The 21,538-nt window shown below is 41.8% G+C and overlaps 1 protein-coding gene across 1 annotated transcript in view; it reads right to left on the reverse strand.

Moving 5' to 3' along the window:
- Positions 1-7,112, reverse strand: part of LOC126416920 (cilia- and flagella-associated protein 45-like) — a 155,313-nt gene extending 148,201 nt beyond the window's left edge. Inside the window, exons 1-2 of the mRNA XM_050084802.1 lie at positions 6,870-7,112; positions 6,474-6,614 (exon numbers count right to left, since the gene is read on the reverse strand). Coding sequence (XP_049940759.1) covers positions 6,474-6,614; positions 6,870-7,112 — 384 coding nt within the window. The remainder of the gene's footprint in view (positions 1-6,473; positions 6,615-6,869) is intronic.
- Positions 7,113-21,538: the final 14,426 nt, after the last annotated feature.

Genomic DNA, 21,538 nt, shown 5'->3' on the forward strand with positions numbered 1-21,538 from the left:
TCATGTGGTACCTCTCATGCGATAATATCGTGGTGGGGTTTTTCATGTGACCCATGTTTCTATGAACTGTCTGCATGATGCTGAGATTCTACCATGACTACCAAAATCCCCGGATCTGTGCCCCCTTGCCAGTAACCAGGACATCAAGAACTAGTTACAACAGTTGCAGGGCAGTTCGTCTCAGGGGAGGATGCAACACCTTTCTAACCGAACCAGGCCATCTGAGGCCAGATGGGGCGTGACGTCATATCGATATGTGGTCTCACTCTGTCAAGTTCTTTGTAAATATGACTAGGCTTCGTAATCATTGAAATAACACCACATACAATCACTACCCCTGAAGTTAGCATACTATGGCCTACATAGAAGTTCGAATGGTAATTAAAGGCCTATTAATCATCACTGTCTGAGTTAAAATTTATCCACATAAAAAATAAAGTGTTTACTGTGGCACAATCGTCGTGAGCCCAACTTTTACATCTAAAGCAAGGACCCATTCTTGGTTTCCTGTTGATTTGGTCGTATCGTTTCAAGCGGTAAATACAAGGCCATTTCCATCCTCTTCACAAAAATGGTTCAAATGGCTCTGAGCACTATGCGACTTAACTTCTGAGGTCATCAGTCGCATAGAACTTAAAACTAATTAAACCTAACTAACCTAAGGACATCACACATATCCATGCCCGAGGCAGGATTCAAACCTGCGGCTGTAGCGGTCGCTCGGCTCCAGACTGTAAGCGCCGAGAACCGCACGGCCACTCCGGCCGGCTCCTCTTCACAAGTTTACTATTAGTTGTAAGAGAAAGGAAGAAGAACTGGATCGGACATTCTTTGAGATGGGATTCCTTTTAACAGACGCTTTAGAAGAACTAGTTTATGACAAGGGATAGAGAGGAAGGAGAAGATACAAGATGATAGACGACACAAAGGAAAGAAGAGATTACACTACATAAAGAGGATAACAGAAGACAGGAGAACATAGAGAGCTACCATGTGAAAACCTGCCACACTAATGACGACACCACAAGCAGGCTTTTCCACATTTTCCTTGGTCTTGCTTTTAGCAGTTTCTTGACCTTATTAGTCCTTGCTCACGTTGAATTAATTCTTTCTGCTTGATATTCGTTAAGTCCAAACAGTTTTTTAGCAATTTATTCTAATGTGCCTTAATATTTTTAGACTGCGTTTCCAACCGCTGTTGTTTTAAATCTTCCTTGACTGGGGTATCAATTAAGATGTCAATACAAAATAGTGCGTAAAGCGCCCCAACAGAAATGCGTAAATGTGCCCCATCGCCACGTCTGAACTAGTTTCTACACTACAGTAATAATTTTCAGGCTTTCAGGTTATACCAAAAATATGCCTTATAAAGTAGAATAATCACTGTAAACCAACACATATTTATCTGTTCTCAACTCTAAAAGGTATGCACCCAACGAGCTTCGACATCTAGGTAACAAAATTTACCCACCTTCTTCGTGCTAAGACTTCCACTCAACTGGTCCCGTGAAGTCTGTGAGGGCCCTCTGAAGATGCAATACTAATATTTTAAAGCCGGTGGCGCTCTATCAAGGATGATTCCCGAGAAAAGTGCTCTCCGTAAACGTGCCCCGTGTGTAAACGTGCACCCGTCACCCCTACTGTGTTCTAAAATTCGACGATCCTGTCACATATTTTCGAAGACATTCCGTGTGATCGTATATTGCTACGCAGTCGACGATGTAGTACAACCCAGGATGCCTTTCGGAAATTAGGTAGACGAAAATCTACCTGTAACTTGCATCTCCTGCTTGAGAGATATTGTGTATGAAAATACACACAACAGTCTTTTTTTTTTCATGAATCCTTTCTGATTCTTTCACAGGAACTTATTTTCCTTGTGTACAGCATCAGAGATAGAAACATAGCTTAAGTGCTTCAGCGTACCCCATTGGCACAATAAAATGTGAAGCGACAATGTGAAATGCCAGATTACTAATTGTTGAGAGAACTCCTAGAGAGGTATAACTTTCGTTGACGAAAGAAGCACCTTGCAAGCTTATCATCGGCACATTCTTGTGTGCTGCTTATATGTTTGGAAATCTGTTTATAGATGACTGCAGATACTGAACATATTCAGGAAAGAGCTACGCGATTCATTTCAGAGTTATGACTAGCATGAGAGAAGCTTTATAGCATTTGTAGGTTTAGGAAAAGTTGCTGACAATGTTGACTCGATACGATCTTTGAAACCTTGAAAGTAAGAAGGATAAAATACAGGGTGCGAAAGGTTATCTATAACTTGAGACTGCAGTCATAAGTGTCGAAGGACATGAAAGGGAAGTTGGATCTGAATCATAAGTGTCGGTGGACGTGAAAGGGAAGCTGTATTTGAGAAATGAGTGAGACTGGGTTATAGCTAATCCTCCATGTTATTTTGTCTGTACATTGAGCGAGCTAAGGAGAGAACAAAAAGAAATTTGAAAAGAAAGTCGATGTTCAGAATGAAGAAAAAACTTTAAGACTTGCTGATGACATTGTAATCCTATCAGAGACGGCACATCACTTGGAAGGACAGGTGATCGGAATGAATAGTGCCTTGAAATATAAGGTAAACATAAAAAAGTAAAAGAAGAGTAATGGAATGTAGTTGAATTAATCAGGCAATGCTGAGGGAATTAGAGTAGAAAAAGAGACACTAAATTGTAGAAAAATAACTGACGATGTCCCAAGTAGAGAAGACGCAAAATACAGAGTGGTAACAATGAAAGAAGCATCTGAAGGAAAGAAATTTCCTAGTATCAAATAAAAATTTAAATAACACATCCTTCCTGAAGGTATTTGTCCGGAGTGTAGCCTTGAAAGAAATGAAACGTGGACGTAAAACATTTCAGATAAGAAAAGAATAAAAGCTTTTGAAATGTGAAGTTTCGGAAGGATGCTGAAAATTAAATGCGTAGAGCGTGTAACTAATGAGAAGCTACTTAACCAAATTGGGAAAGAATATATTTATGGCACAACTTGACTAATACGAGGGGTGAGTTGATAGAAAACTTACTGAGGCACCAGGGAATCATCAAATTCGTAATGCAGGGAAGCGCGGGTGGTAAAAATTGTAGAGGGAGTCCAAGGCTTGACTACAGTTAGTACGTGTAAATGAAAGAAGATTGCAGTAGCATGCGGGATGAGGATGCTTGAACAGGATAGACTAGTGTGGAGAACTGCATCAAACCAGTCTTCAGACTGAAGACCCCAAGAACAACAACAACAACAACGACAACGACGACAACAACTCCTGTCATGTGTCGTATAGCACACAGAGAACTAGTGTTAACGCGCGTAAAACCCTAGTTCGCGTGACCATCTGAGACCATATAAGTCCCACGTTTATCCCCCTCGTACGAATATGTTACATCAAGCTGATCACTTGTGTTCTTACCTTCCACACGGAGAGCATTCATCCAATCCCTACTAGCATCATCAAGAACCACCTTCGTCTTAGGAACAGAGAAATGTCTTTTCATTGTTTCCAATAAGTTCTTTGCAGTCACAAAGGTTACCTAAGTTATGCTAGTTAGTCATCATTTAATTTGGCTATGTGGTGACAGTTTATACGGAGGAATTATGAGATATAGGTTCAAAATTTACCTTACAATCGTGGAAAAATAAAAACTCGCATGGAAGCATTCATACATCCCCCCAACAGTGTCGATCGACCCTAAATAAAAGATGAAACTATTATCGGCTGGAAGCAATGTGTGCGTTCTTGGACCCGATTACAGAGATACTATATGAAACTGCGATGACAGCTACGGTTCTGTGACTTCAATCATCAGACTTATTTGTCGTAGGCTGTATGTCTATGGAGTCATCAATAGTTGCACAAATGTGAATACCAGAATAGTTAATTAAACAAGCTACTAGTATCATTCTAACTATGCGAATACTCTTAATCCTCAGAGTCCCGTCATCAGTGTGTTACAGTCAGTGTCTTTTAGTTACATACTATTCATATGTACACTCATTTCTTAGCTGTAGAATTCTTTCCTAGGGAACAAACGCAAAAAAAGTGTAGAGACTTTCCAAACCACAGGAAAGGTCAATAAGAATAATAATTAAAAATAGCAGTCAGCCTCATTGTATAGATCTGTTCAAAGCAATAAGGATTTTGAATACACTGTGTGAGAACATTTGCCAGTTGTACACATTGAAAATAATTACTTCACAAACGGTTTGATAATGGAACAAAATCTAGTCTGAAATTACATTTACCAAAAAACAATTAACACAAAGAACAAGAGAGCCTTTTTTATGAAGGAACAAAATCGTGGAGTAAATTGTTTAAGGAGATAAAAGAGGTTACTGAAACAGATTTATTTAAAGAGGCTGTTAAATGTCCCTCTTAAGTAATACATTTTGTACAATGAAGGATTAGTTAGGTTAAACAGAATAAGTGTTTGGTTAAAAAATGTAGCACAAGAAAGTTATAATATTAAAACTTCTCCATCATTTCATAACACGCTTTCACACTATACTATTATAGAGGAAGGTATTATAATAATCTTTTTTCTTCTCTTGGAAACTTGACACTAAAGCTCCGTATAGTACTAACATCTTATCCTCTTTCTGAGCCAAATATCTCACTCCTTTGGAGGTATGCTGACTCATTTACTTAGGCGAGCAAATGGGAATTTCCGGTACACAAAATGAAATTCAAGCATCTTCACCGTGACCCTGATGTCAGCTGATGTAGAATTATATTATGAAATAATGTGTTTATGTAGACTGTGTGCGGTGATCGGTATTGAGAACATTGTAGTATTAGCTGTCTACATTAGTAAATAAATTCTTGGTAATACAGTTTTATATACGAGGGTAATCCTAAAAGTAAGGTCTCTCATTTTTTTATACGTACAGAACTCTGTTTGTGTGGCAGTTGGTCACACTGTTATGAAGAGTGGTTCACGCGCTGTGTACAAACACGCGCACGCCGCTCTGAGGCGCTCAGTCTTGGCTTGACAGCCGTTGAGAATGGATCTCCTGTTGGATGTTACCGCCAAGTGCAAATTGCGCGCAGTTATTCGGTTTTTGAACGCATAGGGCACTGCGCCGATTGAAATCCATCGGCAACTGACGGAAGTGTATGGTGAGTCTTGCATGGATGTCAAAAATGTTCTTAAGTGGTGTAGAGAGTTTGCAGCTGGTCGGACCGAAATTCACGACGAACAAAGGAGCGGGAGACCGTCAATTTCTGAAGAGACAGTGTTGAAAGTTGAGCAAAGCATGCGTGAAGATCGGCGGATCTCCCTGGATGATCTCTGCACGTTGGTTTCTGAGGTTTCCCGAAGCACCGCTCACAGAATTTTAACGGAAATATTGAACTACCGGAAGGTGCGCGCAATATGGGTGCCATGCATGCTGACTGAGGACCACATGCGGCAACGAGTTGATGCTTCCCGCGCATTCTGCACCGCCTTGCAGCCGAACAGGACAACTTTCTGGACTCAATTGTCACGGGTGACGAAACCTGGGCACACCACTTTCCACCTGAGACCAAGCAACAATTACGCCAGTGACGGCATCCTTCTTCGCCAAAGCCGCGGAAATTCAAACAAACACAGTCTGCCGGTAAAGTCATGACAACCGTATTTTGGGAACAGAAAAAGGTATTTTTGGTCGACTTTGTGCCCACTGGGACCACAGTTAACGCTGACAGGTACTGTGAGATTCTGACAAAAATCAAGCGGGCAATTCGGAACCGGAGGAGAGGAATGTTGAGCAAGGGCGATCACATTCTCCATGACAACGCTCGCCCACACATCGCTCGGCAAACCGTTGCTCTCCTGCTACAATTTCAGTGGAACATAATCACCCATCCACCCTATAGTCCTGACTTGGCGCCCATTGACTATCACCTGTTCCCTAGGTTAAAAGAACATTTGGTCGGAAATCGATTCAGCTCCGACGATGAGGTGAAAGAAGAGTTTCATAACCTTCTGAACAGCATGGCGGCGAGCTGGTATGACATGGGCATACAAAAACTGCCACAGCGTCTACAAAAAATGCATCGACAGAAATGGTGATTATTTTGAAGAGCAGCTAAATGTTCACGCTGTAAACTGATGTAAACCATTGTAGAAATAAACAGGACTATGTACTTATAAAAAAATAGGAGACCTTACTTTTGGGTTTACCCTCGTGCAAGGGATAAGCCGTCTGAAGTTGCGCTGTTTCAAACAGACTGGATTTGTATTTGGGAGGGTGGAGACATCAATCTGCATCGGACTATCCTGATTTCGGTTTTTCGTGGTTTCCCTAAATTATTTCAGGCCAGCATCGGGATGGCTTCTACTAGACCACTGCCTAGTGCCTATTCCAGGTTTGTGAAACCAAGCTCTAAATTTGCATACGTATACATACACATATACATGAACTATGCTTTTTGTTGTTCTTAATCGACATGTCGAGTGCTCTTACAAACTCAGCAGACTCACATCGTTGAGCCTGCGGTCCTGCTGGCGCTGCTGCTCCCACTCCTTCATCTGGTCCTTCCTGGCCTGGCTCTCGCTCAGCAGTTTCTCCTTCATCCGTTCCTTCTCGTCCAACAGCGCCTTCCTCTCCTCGAGCGTCAGCACCTACAACCGTATACATGATAAAGTTTTGCGCTGTGAACAGTTTTATTTAATAATTTCTCCGAAATTTACCTATCTGTGTTTTACCAGACACGAATTGTCTTGCTTTCTTTGCAGCAAAGGAAATTTATTATCGCTGTTAAGCGTTATTCTGTAGACTTATAATAAACCAGTGTCTTTTGTCCTACGAAAACCTTGTGTCATTCCTAAATAACGAAACAATACATGTATTCCTGTCTGTGCAGATGGCAGACATACCTTGGCCTGGGCCCGCAGCCTCTGGAAGTCGCCAGCATGCATCAGCGGCGCCTCGGGAGAGCTCTTGGCCCTGGGCACGGTGATCTCACGGACGTAGTCTGGAGTCACGATGCGCATCTTCTCCAGCTTCAGAACTCCGGGCTGTGGGATGTCTAGCTGTTCCGCCTGAGCGCCGCCTTCGTTCTCCTTCTGCCCACCTTCCTCTTTCTTTGGACAAACGTCATCTTCCACAGTAACGCCCATCGTACCTGTCAACAAGAAATCGTTCTGCTGTGTTTTCGCCTACCTACATGTGTAGCTCTTCTGCTTCGTTGGGCTTGGTTAATTAGTCTGTGACTAATTACACTACTGGCCATTAAAATTGCTACACCACGAAGATGATGTGCTACAGACGCGAAATTTTACCGACGGGAAGAAGATGCAGTGATATGCAAGTGCTTAACTTTTCAGAGCATTCACACAAGGTTGGCGCCGGTGGCGCCACCTACAACGTGCTGACATGAGGAAAGTTTCCAACCGATTTCTCATACACAAACAGCAGTTGACCGGCGATGCCTGGTGAAACGTTGTTGTCATGCCTCGTGTAACGAGGAGAAATGCGTACCATCACGTTTCCGACTTTGATAAAGGTCGGATTGTGGCCTATAGTGATTGCGGTTTATCGTATCGCGACATTGCTGCTCGCGTTGGTCGAGATCCAATGACTGTTAGCAGAATATGGAATCGGTGGGCTCAGGAGGGTAATACGGAACGCCGTGCTGGGTCCCAACGGCCTCGTATCACTACCAGTCGAGATGACAGGCATCTTATCCGCATGGCTGTAACGGATCGTGCAGCCACGTCTCGATCCCTGAGTCACTAGATGGGGACGTTTGCAAGACAACAACCATCTCCACGAACAGTTCGACGACGTTTGCAGCAGCATGGACTATCAGCTCGGAGACAATGGCTGCGGTTACCCTTGACGCTGCATCACAGACAGGAGCGCCTGCGATGGTATACTCAACCACGAACCTGGGTGCACGAATGGCAAAACGTCGTTTTTCGGATGAATCCAGGTTCTGTTTACAGCATCACGATGGTCGCATCTGTGTTTTGCGACATCACTGTGAACGCACATTGGAAGCGTGTATTCGTCATCGCCATACTGGCATATCACCCGGCGTGATGGTATGGAGTGCCATTGGTTACACGTCTCGGTCACCTCGCATTGACGGCACTTTGAACAGTGGACGTTACATTTCAGATGTGGTACGACCCGTGGCTCTACCCTTCATTCGATCCCTGTGAAACCCTACATTTCAGCAGGATAATGCACGAAAGCAGATGTACAGAAAGCAGATGGCAGTTATGAGAGTCGAGGGACATGAAAGGGAAGCAGTGGTTGGGAAGGGAGTGAGACAGGGTTGTAGCCTCTCCCCGATGCTATTCAATCTGTATATTGGGCAAGCAGTAAAGGAAACAAAAGAAAAGTTCGGAGTAGGCATTAAAATCCATGGAGAAGAAATAAAAACTTTGAGGTTCGCCGATGACATTGTAATTCTGTCAGAGACAGCAAAGGACTTGGAAGAGCAGTTGAACGGAATGGACAGTACCTTGAAAGGAGGGTATAAGATGAACATCAACAAAAGCAAAACGAGGGTAATGGAACGTAGTCGAATTAAGTTGGGTGATGCTGAGGGAATTAGATTAGGAAATGAGACACTTAAAGTATTAAAGGAGTTTTGCTATTTGGGGAGCAAAATAACTGATGATTGTCGAAGTAGAGAGGATATAAAATGTAGACTGGCAATGGCAAAGAAAACGTTTCTGAAGAAGAGAAATTTGTTGACATCGAGTATTGATTTAAGCGTCAGGAAGTCGTTTCTGAAAGTATTTGTATGGAGTGTGGCCATGTATGGAAGTGAAACATGGACGATAAATAGTTTAGACAAGAAGAAAATAGAAGCTTTCGAAATGAGGTGCTACAGAAGAATGCTGAAGATTAGATGGGTAGATCACATAACTAATGAGGAGGTACTGAATAGAATTGGGGAGAAGAGGAGTTTGTGGCACAACTTGACTAGTAGAAGGGATCGGTTGGTAGGACGTGTTCTGAGGCATCAAGGGATCACCAATTTAGTACTGGAGGGCAGCGTGGAGAGTAAAAATCGTAGAGGGAGACCAAGAGATGAATACACTAAGCAGATTCAGAAGGATGTAGGCTGCAGTAGGTATTGGGAGATGAAGAAGCTTGCACAGGATAGAGTAGCATGGAGAACTGCATCAAAGCAGTCTCAGGACTGAAGACCACAACAACAACAATGCACGACCGCATGTTGCAGGTCTTGTACGGGCCTTTTTGGGTACAGAAAATGTTCGACTGCACAGTCTCCAGGTCTGGTAAATGGTGGCCGAGCAACTGGCTTATCACAATACGCCAGTCACTACTCTTGATGAACTGTGGTATCGTGTTGAAGCTGCATGGGCAGCTGTACCTGTACACGTATCCAAGCTCTGACTCAATGCCCAGGCGCATCAAGGCCGTTATTAAGGCCAGAGGTGGTTGTTCTGGGTACTGATTTATCAGGATCTATGCACCCAAACTGCGTGAAAATGTAATCACATGTCAGTTCTAGTATGATATATTTGGCCAATGAGTACCCGTTTATCATCTGCATTTTTTCTTGGTGTAGCAATTTTAATGGCCAGTAGTGTACTTCTAGCGGAACGTCATGGTTAATTTGTACTGCACTAAATTCAAGAAATCGTATGTATAGTGCAAACACACTGAAACCGGATAGCTCTTAGTGTGGAAAGAGCGCTGAACCTTGATGATAGCGTACCGAAGAACACATTAAATTATCTGGTCGATGTTTCAATCTAGTGACCGGTTTTAGAATCGCATGAAGGAATGGACACTAGAGATTGCTATAAGCTGTTTCTGGCATTTTGTACTGTTTTTGTTGTGAGGTATGAGGTTGCGTTGTGTGCAGCATTTGTAACTATTTTTAGTTTCACACATTTGAGTGCTGCATGAAATATTAAAGCTGCTTGGAAGGTACTGTTAACTCTTCAGTTGCACAATTTTATGGTGAGTAATATTCCATATAGTTTTAAAACTAGCTATACAGGTTGTAAATTTTAAGTTGACAAACCAGAATAACTCGAAAAATAAGCTTCGCACGAAAAATATGTTGCATCCAAAGTTGATTATTTTCGAGGGGATAATCTACTGGTGCTAAAATTAACCCGCCACCCCAGCCCCCTGGGGATGGGGCGGGAGGCAACTTTAAGATTTAAAATGGGAACCCCCATTTTTTATTGCAGAATTAGATTCTACATAAAAAACTACGTACATTTTGTCTTAAAAATTTGTTTTGATTCTTGGTACTTGGCGCTGCAATTCAAGAAAATTCATGTTTTCATTTTTGCGTCGAAAATCGTTAGGGATAAATAAAAAATACTTATTTACTTCGAAAATTTTGATTCGCTACAACGAGAACTTTACCTCTCTCCCCATAGGGTGGGGTTTGAGAGAGAGGATTAAGAGTTTTACAAATGTTGAGCCAAATACTGTATTAATTTTTTCCGCAGATTCGCATAGGTTTTGTTTGTTTCGTGGTCATGAGGACACACAAATTTTAATTATCAAACGAATCATCTGACTAGCTAACTAACTAACCAAACTTCCTACTTTTTATTTATCCGTAACCATTTTCCACGCAAAAATGAGAACATGGATTTGCAAGAGTTACAGCGCCAACTATCAAGAATCTAAACAAATGTTTAAGACAAAGGTACGTAGTTTTTATGTAGAATCTGATTCTGCAATAAAAAATGGGGGTTCACATTTGAAATTTTAAAGTTGCCTCCCGCACCACCCCTAGGAGGCTGGGGTGGCGGGCTAATTTTAGCACCAGCAGATGTCCCCCTCGAAAATAATCAACTTTGAATTCTACACATTTGTTCGTGTGAAGTTTATTTTTCGAGTCATTCTGGTTTGTCAACTTATAATTTACACCCTGTATAGCGCTTGACACTAGTATGAAAAGTGTTGATTGCTACCAACCACGTAGCGGAGATGCTGAGTTGCAAATAGGCACAGCAAAAAGACTAATAAACACGCTAGCTTTCGGCCAGAAGGCCTTCCTCTGAAATAGACAACATACACAAACACATTCAGCAAACGTAGCTCGCACTGCATAATCATCTCTGGCTGACGAGGTCGGTGTGGTCTGGTCATAGACGGTGATCATTCAGTGCGAGAGCGGTCTAAGGCGCTGCAGTCATCGACTGTGCGGCTGGTCCCGGCGGAGGTTCGAATCCTCCCTCAGGCATGGGTGTGCGTGTTTGTCCTTAGGACAATTTAGGTTAAGTAATGTGTAAGCTTAGGGACTGATGACCTTAGCAGTTAAGTCCCATAAGATTTCACACACATTTGAACATTTGAACGTGCAGTGCGAGCTGCGTTTGCTTGAATGTGTTTGTGTATGTTGTCTATTTCGGGAGAAGGCCTTCTGGCCGAAAGCTAGCGTGTTTATTAGATTTTTGCTGTGCCTGTCTGTGACTCAGAATCTCCGCTATGTGGTGAGTAGCAATATGTCCTTTTCATAATATTCCCATTATTCTGCCTTGGATTTTCCATTACATGGATCGTTAAGCCGTATTTCCTCCGTGATGCACTATCTTGTACATTGAAACGGAATGGATCTTCCGTCAGAGAATATATGATATTAGAAAATGAACTGAGTTTCTTTAATGGTTTAACAAATTTATCTGTCTTGAAAATGAAAATGTATATCACTTTTCAATACCTTTTATTTTAAAATGTCTTTACCTTATAGCTGGTTTCTGATAATATTCCTAATTAATTTGCTTTCACTTACTGATAACTGGTATATTGTAGAGTAATACACTGAAGCGCTAAAGGAACTGCTATAGGCATGCTTATTCAAATACAGAGATATGTAAACAGACAGATGGTTCAAATGGCTCTGAGCACTATGCGACTTAACTTCTAAGGTCATCAGTCGCCTAGAACTTAGAACTAATTAAACCTAACTAACCTAAGGACATCACACACATCCATGCCCGAGGCAGGATTCGAACCTGCGACCGTTGCGGTCGCTCGGCTCCAGACTGTAGCGCCCAGAACCGCACGGCCACTCGGGCCGGCTAAACAGACAGAATTCGACGCTGCGGTCGGCTACACCTATATGACAACAAGTGTCTGACGCAGTTGTTAGATCGGTTACTGCTGCTGTAGTGGCAGGTTATCAAGATTTAAATGAATTTGAACGTGGTGTTATAGTCGGCGCGCGAGCATTGGGACACAGCATCTCCGAGGTAGCAATGAAGTCGGAATTTTCCCGTACGACCATTTCACGAGTGTACCGTGAATATCAGGAATCCGGTAAAACATCAAATCTCCGACATCGCTCTGTCGGAAAAATATTCTGCATAACGGGAGCAACGACGAGTGAAAAGACACGTTCAACGTGAACAGAAGTGCAACCCTTCCGCAAATTGCTGGGCCAACAGCAAGTCTCAGCGTGCGAACCATTCAACGAAACATCATCGATATGGGCTTTCGGATCCGTAGGCACACTCGTGTGCCATTGATCCCTGTACGTCACAACGCTTTACGCCTCGCCTGGGCCCGTCAACATCGACATTGGACTGTTGATGACTGGAAACATGTTGCCTGGTTGGACGAATCTCGTTTCAAATTGTATCGAACGGATGAACATCTACGGGTATGGAGACAACCTCGTGACTCCATGGAACCTGCATGTCAGCAGGGGACTGTTCAAGCTGGCGGAGGCTCTGTGTCGTCCGGTGTGGCCGAGCGGTTCTAGGCGCTTCAGTCTGGAACCGCGCGACCGCTACGGTCGCAGGTTCGAATCCTGACTCATGCATGGATGTGTCTGATGTCCTTAGGTTAGTTAGGTTTAAGTATTTCTAAGTTCTAGGGACTGATGACCTCAGATGTTAAGTCCCATAGTGCACAGCGCCATTTGAACCTTTTTTTATGAGGCTCTGTAATGGTGTGAGGTGTGTGCAGTTGGAGTGATACGGGACCCCTCATGCGTCTAGATACGACTCTGACAGGTGACACGTATGTAAGCATCCTGTATGATCACCTGAATCCATTCATGTCCATTGTGCATTCCGACGGACTTGTGCCAGTCCAGCAGGAGAATGCGACACCCCACACGTCCTGAATAGTTACAGAGTGACTCCAGGAACACTCTTAGAAGTGGCCAGCAAACTCCACAGACATTAACATTATTGAGCATATCTGGGATGCCTTGCAACGTGCTGTTGAGAAGAGATCTCCACCCCCTTGCACTCTTACGGATTTATGGACAGCCCTGCAGGATTCACGGAGTCAATTCCCTCCAGCACTATTTAAAACATTAGTCGAGTCCATGCCACGTCGTGTTGTAGCATTTCTGGCTGCTCGCAGGGGCCCTGCACGTTATTAGATAGCGGTATCAGTTTCTTTGGCTCTTCAGCGTAATGTAACCTATAGACTATTAAACGCAGTATTGATAGGCTTTTCTCGACTGCAGCACTTTTAAATTTCAGTAGAAGAGTTGTTCCTTGGTATGTGACCATCTTATGCCTTGGAACATCTTTCACATTTGGAGAAACCTTTCATTTCTGGGGTATTTTGCAAATCCGAAAAAGATTTCAGCATACAAAAACGGAATGGTGTCACTTAAAAACAAAATAAGAAAATATACTAAACTTCAGTTACAGAGCTGGCTGGAGACGAAAGTCTGAAAAGTGTTCCAGCTAGCCCCCCCCCCCCCCCCCTCCCACTTCTGTTCAAGGAGCAGAAAGTAGGCTCTTGGATATTGGCTGAATTAAGGTTTGCTTCCATTCAGTAGCATATTTACAACTAACAACAGAGAGATTGAAGATGTCCGTGAGGACTGGAATCATACATAGTATCAGTAAGATTCTACGTTGTAATCTGTGACAACAGCCGCCGCTGTTAATGTGGAAGAAACCGAGTGAAGAAACCGAAGCGCTTACCAATATGCGTGAACAAATAGCAGAAATGAAAATGCTGTTTCTGCGGGTCCCACCGAGTATAGTTTCATGCCTGGAGTTAGATGTCTGCGGCCAGGAGACGCAGCCACTGAAGACACTTGATATCTTAAATGATGAGTCAGTTTCCAGTGACACAATTTTATCGGGCTTGTTGTAAATACATGATTGCTAGCTTCCATTCACGTGGAGTCATCATCCAGCAGTCTCCTACGATTGGGAACGCTGAGCAAAGACATTCAGAGAGGGAGTTTCCACTCAGACAAAGAAGAAGTAGCAACAGTTACGCTGCTACTAAAGGGCGTTAAGGGAGATGAGTACACTTCAGATAGTTCTGTAATGCTGTAGGAAATCCGTCATGCGAGATTTACCGTCTGTACTTACCTCAGGGGAAGGTAGATAAGCGAGATCCTAATCTATAAACTAACAGCTCTATTTGATAATTGGAACTTCCAAATTATTCTGACCAAATTGGACCTTAGTGGTTATCATAAATGTACCTATTTAACAATGCTTAAATGAATGCTACGTCAACAGTTTTCCCTCGTTCATAAATAAATGAAATTCTACACAGTTTAGGGAAAGCAAAGTATTTCTAGATATAATATGTAGTGAAGTGATACTACCACGTGTTACTAGATGAGAAGGACCGACAAAAAACGGTTTTCAGTACAGCTTACAGGCAGTAAGAGAAAAAACGTATGCCCAGACTATTAAGGATGAGTTTGAAATGTGGTAAATGATTCATTTACTTACATGAAGTTGTCGTTTTTGGGCATTCGCTAGAGGAGCATAATGCCATGTTGAGAGAATCATTTGAAAAACTGAGGCTCCTTAATTTGAAATTACAAATTGATAAATGCGAGTTCTTGCACAATGGAATAACTTACTTGGGGTATGTGTTGTCTAGAGATGGCTTAATACCAGACACAGAGAAAGTTAATGTTGTGAAGATTACCCACAAAACAATTAAAGTCGTTTCTTGGGTTAATTGGATATTACCGGTTGTTCATAAATGGTTTCAGCAAGAGAGCTAGATTACTACATGAACTACTAAAGAAAGGAGAAAAGTGGAACCATGTAACAACCATCCATTTCAGAAGTTAAAAGAGAAGATAACAAAACCACCCGCATTGCAGTAATCAGATTTCACAAAACAGTTCATTATAACCACTGATGCTTGCGTGGATGGACTAGGAGATGTGCAGAGCCAAGGCAATGTAGGAAATGACCTACCATATTCTTATACTCCCAGAACACTTAATAATGTGGAGCAAAGTTTCAGGATGATAGAATTGGAATTGTTAGGTGTAGTCTGTTCTGTAAAGTATTTCAGATCATGAGCTTTCAGGAGATAGCACATGGATAGCAAGCATGGCGGATATGTTGTCCTTACTGGAGCTTGAACAATTCGATTATGATACTGTGTACAAAAATAGAAAAGTTACGAAGTTGCTAATGCATTGTTGAGTGTAAGGGACATACAGGCCAAATAAGAAGACAGTGAACACTCTGTCAGTTCTGAAGATAGATTCGCGGAACCAGAGATAAGTGACTCACTCTAGGTGGCGCCAGTCAGTAAGTGCACAAAGCAATGTGTAAAGAAATACGAGATGTTGCAGAATATATCTGAAGGTAAGAGAGCTGCCAAAATAGAAAAAAAAAATGTCATGCAGAACAAAAAAATGCGTTAGAAATAACAGCAACTCCTGACCAAATTCTCAAGAGACGCAACATCGGCATCGTAGGGTTGCTGAATCAGACATATATCCTAATGCTAGAAGATACATTGACAAAATTCATTGTTGTGAATCTCGAAATAATTCGATTAAGCAATAAGTGGTAAATTTCTGGAACTTTTAACACTTTTCAAGTAGTAAGGAGTAAGAAGCGAAAGAAAGAGTTCGATTAAACGAAAAGTAGTAAATTTCTGGAACTCTTAAAACTTTTCAAATATTTAGGAGTACGAAGCGAATTTAATTGGGAGAAACACATAAAAATCAATACTAAATACGACGAACGGATAACGTAGATTTTTGTAATTTTTGGTCTATGGTCATTAGTCATGATACGAGGCATTTTCTGTCTCTGACGTGAAAGTCTGAATGGTATGAACAAACTTAGATTTGGAGGGTGAGTACTGGAAAAAAGGGTATGTGTGTAGGAATCCGTATACAGATCACTGTAGCACTGTGATAATATGCCATCTGTATGTCAGCTGTATTGGAGGCGATCTCAGAATCTCTTATTACTGAAGTTTATTCGTTCAGAGCGCATCAAAATACACAATGATAACTAGTTTCAGCGAAATTAAATCGCCATCTTCAGATCACTTGTGTAGAAAATTGTGTAGAAAATTTTTTATTTTTTATTTTTTTTTCCACACGACCAATCCGTTTCGTCGACTGTTCACATTATTTGGACATAATTTATAGAGACGTTATTCCATAGTACTGCCTCTCGTCATCCAATAAGAGAATAGCAGTGTGAACAGTGCACAGTAGCCACACGTAAAATACATAAGACTTATACAAAGTCCTTTTATTTTGTGGCCTTGGTGACATCTGATAGGAAACTTCACCTTTGGAATAAAACCAGTCTCGAAACTTCCAATAATGTAGTCATCAGTCTTCTGACTGGTTTGATGTGGCCCGCCACGAGTTCCTCTCCTGTGCCAACCTCTTCATCTCAGAGCAAAACTCTCAACCTACGTCCTTAATTATTTGCTGGATCTATCGCAATCTCTGTCTTCCTCCACAGTTTTTACTCTCTATAGCTCCCTCTAGTACCATGCAAGTTATACCATAATGTCTTAACAAATGTCAAATCAATTTGTCTCTTCTTCATGACAGTCTTTCCCATATTTTTCTTTCGTCTCCGATTCTCCAGAGAACCTCCTCATTCCTTTTTTTACTTAATTTTCAGCATTCTTCTGTAACACCACATCTCAAATGCTCCGATTCTCTTCTTATACTATTTTCCCACAGTCTATGTTTCACTGTCATATAATGCTGTGCTCCAAACGTACATTCTCAGAAATTTCTCCCTGAAATTAAGGCCTATGTTTGATACTAGTAGACTCTTTTTGGCCAGGAATGCCATTTTTGCCAGTGCTAGTCCGCTTTTTGTGTCCTCCTTGCTCCGTCGGTCACGGGTTATTTTATTGCTTAGGTATCAGAATGCATTAATTTCATCTACTTCGTAACCACCGTTTCTGCTACTTCTCGTTACTTTCGTATTTCTTCGACTTACTCACTGACGTCATTTCACTCTGAATTTTAATTCCTCTCTTGAAGCTTTCTTTTATTTCTGTCATTGCTTCTTCGATGTATAGATTGAACAGTAGGTGCGAAAATCTACATCCCTGTCTTACACGCTTTCTGATTCGAGCACTAAGTTCTTGATCATCCACTCTAATTATTCTCTCTTGGTTCTTGTACTTATTGTATATTATCCCTCTTTCCTATAGCTTACCCCTATTTTTCTCAGAATTCCGATCATCTTGTACCACTTGACATCGTCGAACACTTTTTCAAGGTCGACAGATCCTATGAACTTCTCTTCATTTTTATTTAGTCTTACTTTTATTATCAGCCACAACGTCACAATTGCCTCTCTGGTGCCTTTACGTTTCCTAAAGCCAAACTGATAGTCATATAGCACATCTTCGGTTTTCTTTGCTATTCTTCTATTTATTATTCTTGTCAGCAACTTGGTTGCATGTGATGTCCTGCTGATTGTGTGACAATTCTCGCACTTGTCGACTCTTGCAATCTTCGGAATTGTGTGGATGATGTTTTCCTAAAATGTGATATATCGCCAGACTCATACGTTCCACTTACCAACACTACCCCCCATTATTTTAGGAATTCTGATCGAATGTTATCTATCCCTTGTCCGCCCCGGTAGCTGAGTGGTCAGTGCGACAGAATGTTAGTCCTAAAGGCCAAGGTTCGATTCCCGGCTGGGTCGGAGATTTTCTCCACTCAGGAACTGGGTGATGTGTTGTCCTAATCATCACCATCCCCATCGACGCGCAAGTCGCCTAAGTGGCGTCAAATCGAAAGACTTACCCAGCGAACGGTCTACCCGACGGGAGGCCCTAGTCACACGACATTTCATTTCATCTATCCCTTCTGCCTTATCCGATCTTTCAAAGCTCTTTTAAATTCAGATTCTAAAAGTGGAATCGATATCTCTTTTACATCGACTCCTGTTTCTTCTTCTATCACATCATCAGACAAATTTTCCCTCTCACAGAGACCTTAAACGTACTCTTTCCACCTATCCGCCCTCTCCTCTGCATTCAACGGAATTCCCATTGCACTCTTAATGGCAACACAACTGCTTTGTAATATCTTCGAAGGTTGTTTTGACTCTTCTAAAGTCTCAGTCAGTCCTCCCAACGATAATTTGTTTTTACGTTTCTTCACGTTTTTCCTAAAGCCATTTCGCCTTAGCTTCCCTGCACTTCCTATTTATTTCATTTCTCATTGACCTGTACTTCTGCATTTCTGAATTTCCTTGAACATTTTTATACTTTCTTTTTTCATCGATCAACTGAAGTATTTCTCCTATTATCCATGGTTTCTTCACAGTTACCGTCTTAGTACATATGTTTCTCTTTCCACCTTTTGTGATTGCCGGTTTTAGAGATGTCCATTCCTCTTCATCTGAACTACCTGGTGAGCTGTTCTTTATCGCATTATCTGAAGCCTCAGAGAACTTCAAGCGCATCTCTTCATTCCTTAGTACTTTCGTGTCCCACTTGTTAGCTCATTGATTCTTTCTGACTATTCTCCTAAACTGCAGCTTACTCTTCATCACTACTAAACTGTGATCTGAGTCTATATCTGCTCCTGGGTGCGCCATACAATCCAGTATCTGATTTCGGAATCTCTGCATGTCCACCTGACCATGATGCAATCTAACTGAAATCTTCCTGTGTCTACCGGCCTTTTCCAAGTATACCTCCTCCTCTTGTGTTTCTTGAACAAAGTATTCGCTATTACTAACTAAAATTTACTGAAGAATTCAATTAGTCTTTCTCCTCTCTCATTCCTACTACCAAGCCCATATTGTCCCATAACCCTTTCTTTTATACATTCCCCTACAACCGAATTCCAGTCCCCCATGATTACTAGATTTCATCTCCCTTTACGTACTGAATTACCCATTCCATATCCTCGTATGCTTTCTCTGTCTCTTCATCTTCAGCTTGCAAAGGCGGCATGTATATCTGAACTATTGTTGTCAGTGTTGGTTTGCTGTTAATTCTGGTGAGAACAATTCTATCACTGAACTGTTCACAATAACTCATTCTCTTCCCTAACTTCCTGTTCATAACTAAACCTACTTCCGTTATACCATTTCTTGCTGCTGTTGATGTTGTCATATATTCATCCGACCAGAAATTTTTGTCTTCTTTCCATTTCACTTCGCTGACGTGCACTATATCTATACTGAGCCTTGGCATTCCTCTTTCAGAATTTATAGCGTCCATACCACTTTCAGACTTCTGACATTTCACACCCCGACTCGTAGAACGTTATCCTTTCGCTGATTATTCAATCTTTCTCTCATTGTCACCTCCCCGTTGGTGGCCTCTTCCCAGAGATCCTAATGAGAGACTATTCCGTAATCTTTTGTTAAAGGAGAGATTATCATGACACTTTTAAAATCACAGGCCGCATAGCGTCTGAATGCACGTTATGTGTCCTTAATGGAGTGGTTTCCATTGCCACATGTTCTGTGGGTACACGCTATGTGTGTTTAATGGAGTGATGGAGTAGTTTCCATTGTCTTCTGCATCCTGATGACGTTGATTATTGCTGATTCCTCCGTTTGTAGTGTTAGTTTCCCCACCGGAAGGAGAAAACAGTGCCCTGAACCTTTGTTCACTCCACCGCCCTCCTTGACAAGACCGTTTGCGGAATGAGGCTGACTTCTTATGCTAGATGTCTTCGGCCGCCATTGCTGACGATTTCTATTCAACATTTAAACGGGGACAGGATTCAAAATCGGGACCAAGGGCGTTTTGATTACCATTTAAGGAAGCTACCTCAAGACCATGCGTTCCTAAGAAGCCATGGTAGCCAATATCGAACGAATTCAGAAAGATGCCACCGCTGGGATCGTAATAGGTCGGAGTATTCCATGAAAGTAAAAGGTTTATGCAGAAAAGATGCTCAGAAAATTTAAACAAGAATAGTTGAAAGAAAGTGACATTGTTCTCATGCTACACCGTTGCATAAATTTAGAGTACTTGTTTTCAAGAAAGACTACTGGCTCATAAGTATGCATATTGAACCATGTACGAGGTTATTTTTTCTTGCTCAAAATGCAAATGAAAAATATAGAAAATCATTAATGTGGATGCGAAATAACATCGACCATGCCCTGTATATATTTAGCTGTAAAACCTGGAAACTAAATTGAGAGTAAGTATCCTTATAACTTATTAGATGAGAAATACCGCCGGTTGCGTAATACTGCTCCGTTCACAACATCGACCAGTATCGAGAGTCGAAGCTCATTTTCAGGCGTCAAAGTCTACAGTTGCGACAGAATAAACCTTATAACATACAGCAAAAAACAAGCTTCAAAACTTTTCATTCATTTGTATTACGTATTCATCTGTGTTATTGGAGAGACGTAAGAGAGGCTAAATGATAGATATTTCCAACTCAACTGCATGAACTGCTCTTCCATAGTCGAGAGACTATCTTCAAATCGACATCAATAAGTCAACACATCGCAGACGCTGACATCTTGTAACCTATGACTCGAAGAGAGTCATGTTGGCCTATGATTAAACCATCTCCATATTTCGGTAATTTCCAAGAATGATTTCCTATCGAAGTCGCGGGGTCCAAACATACATATCGAACGTGCGATCGTAAATCGATCGTGCAACTCCTGTGGCGGGCGTTGTGATCAATTATTTGTGATCGTCATTTTTATCTGTTTCCCGTTGTTCCCGTAGTTGCTCTAAATTACATACCTCCCGAATTATTTGTGACTTGCTAGGGAAACCCAGATGATTTATGTCGTTAGTGAGTGGGAGTCTGATGTTCTTGATGTTTCTTTGGCGGTTTCTCTCACATGGAAAAATCTAATTCCATGTTTATCCAGCATAGAAAATTGTTTGACTTTTTGTAGCAAATATGGAGTACTACCGGACGAGGAAAGAAGGGACTGTGTAGACTGTGGTGGTGCGAAGTGTGTAAAACTTAGTAAGAACAGTTTCGATGCTGAAATACCGTTACAATTTCATTACGGACAGTGCGTAAAACGAACGAGTATCAGGAAGAATACATGGTTCGACTCTTCCAAATTATCCATCCAGACCGCCGTAATGGACTTTAACATGAAGACAACACTGACGACGAGTAAAGTAAGTCGTCTCCTTTGCAATTACAAGTATTTTTGTAAGGCTCTTCTTTTGTCGTTGCTGTAGTGACCACCGTAAACATACTCATAACGCCCACCACCAGAGTTGCATTATCCATTTACGATCGGAAGTTCGATATGTATTGTCTGGACCCCGTGACTTCGATAGGCAATCATTCTCGGAAAATACCCATATTTCAGTCAACGGGTTTGACGTACGAATGATAAACACCCAC

This window comes from Schistocerca serialis, chromosome 8 (genome assembly GCF_023864345.2).
Source record: "Schistocerca serialis cubense isolate TAMUIC-IGC-003099 chromosome 8, iqSchSeri2.2, whole genome shotgun sequence".
NCBI classification, from domain to species: domain Eukaryota; kingdom Metazoa; phylum Arthropoda; class Insecta; order Orthoptera; family Acrididae; genus Schistocerca; species Schistocerca serialis.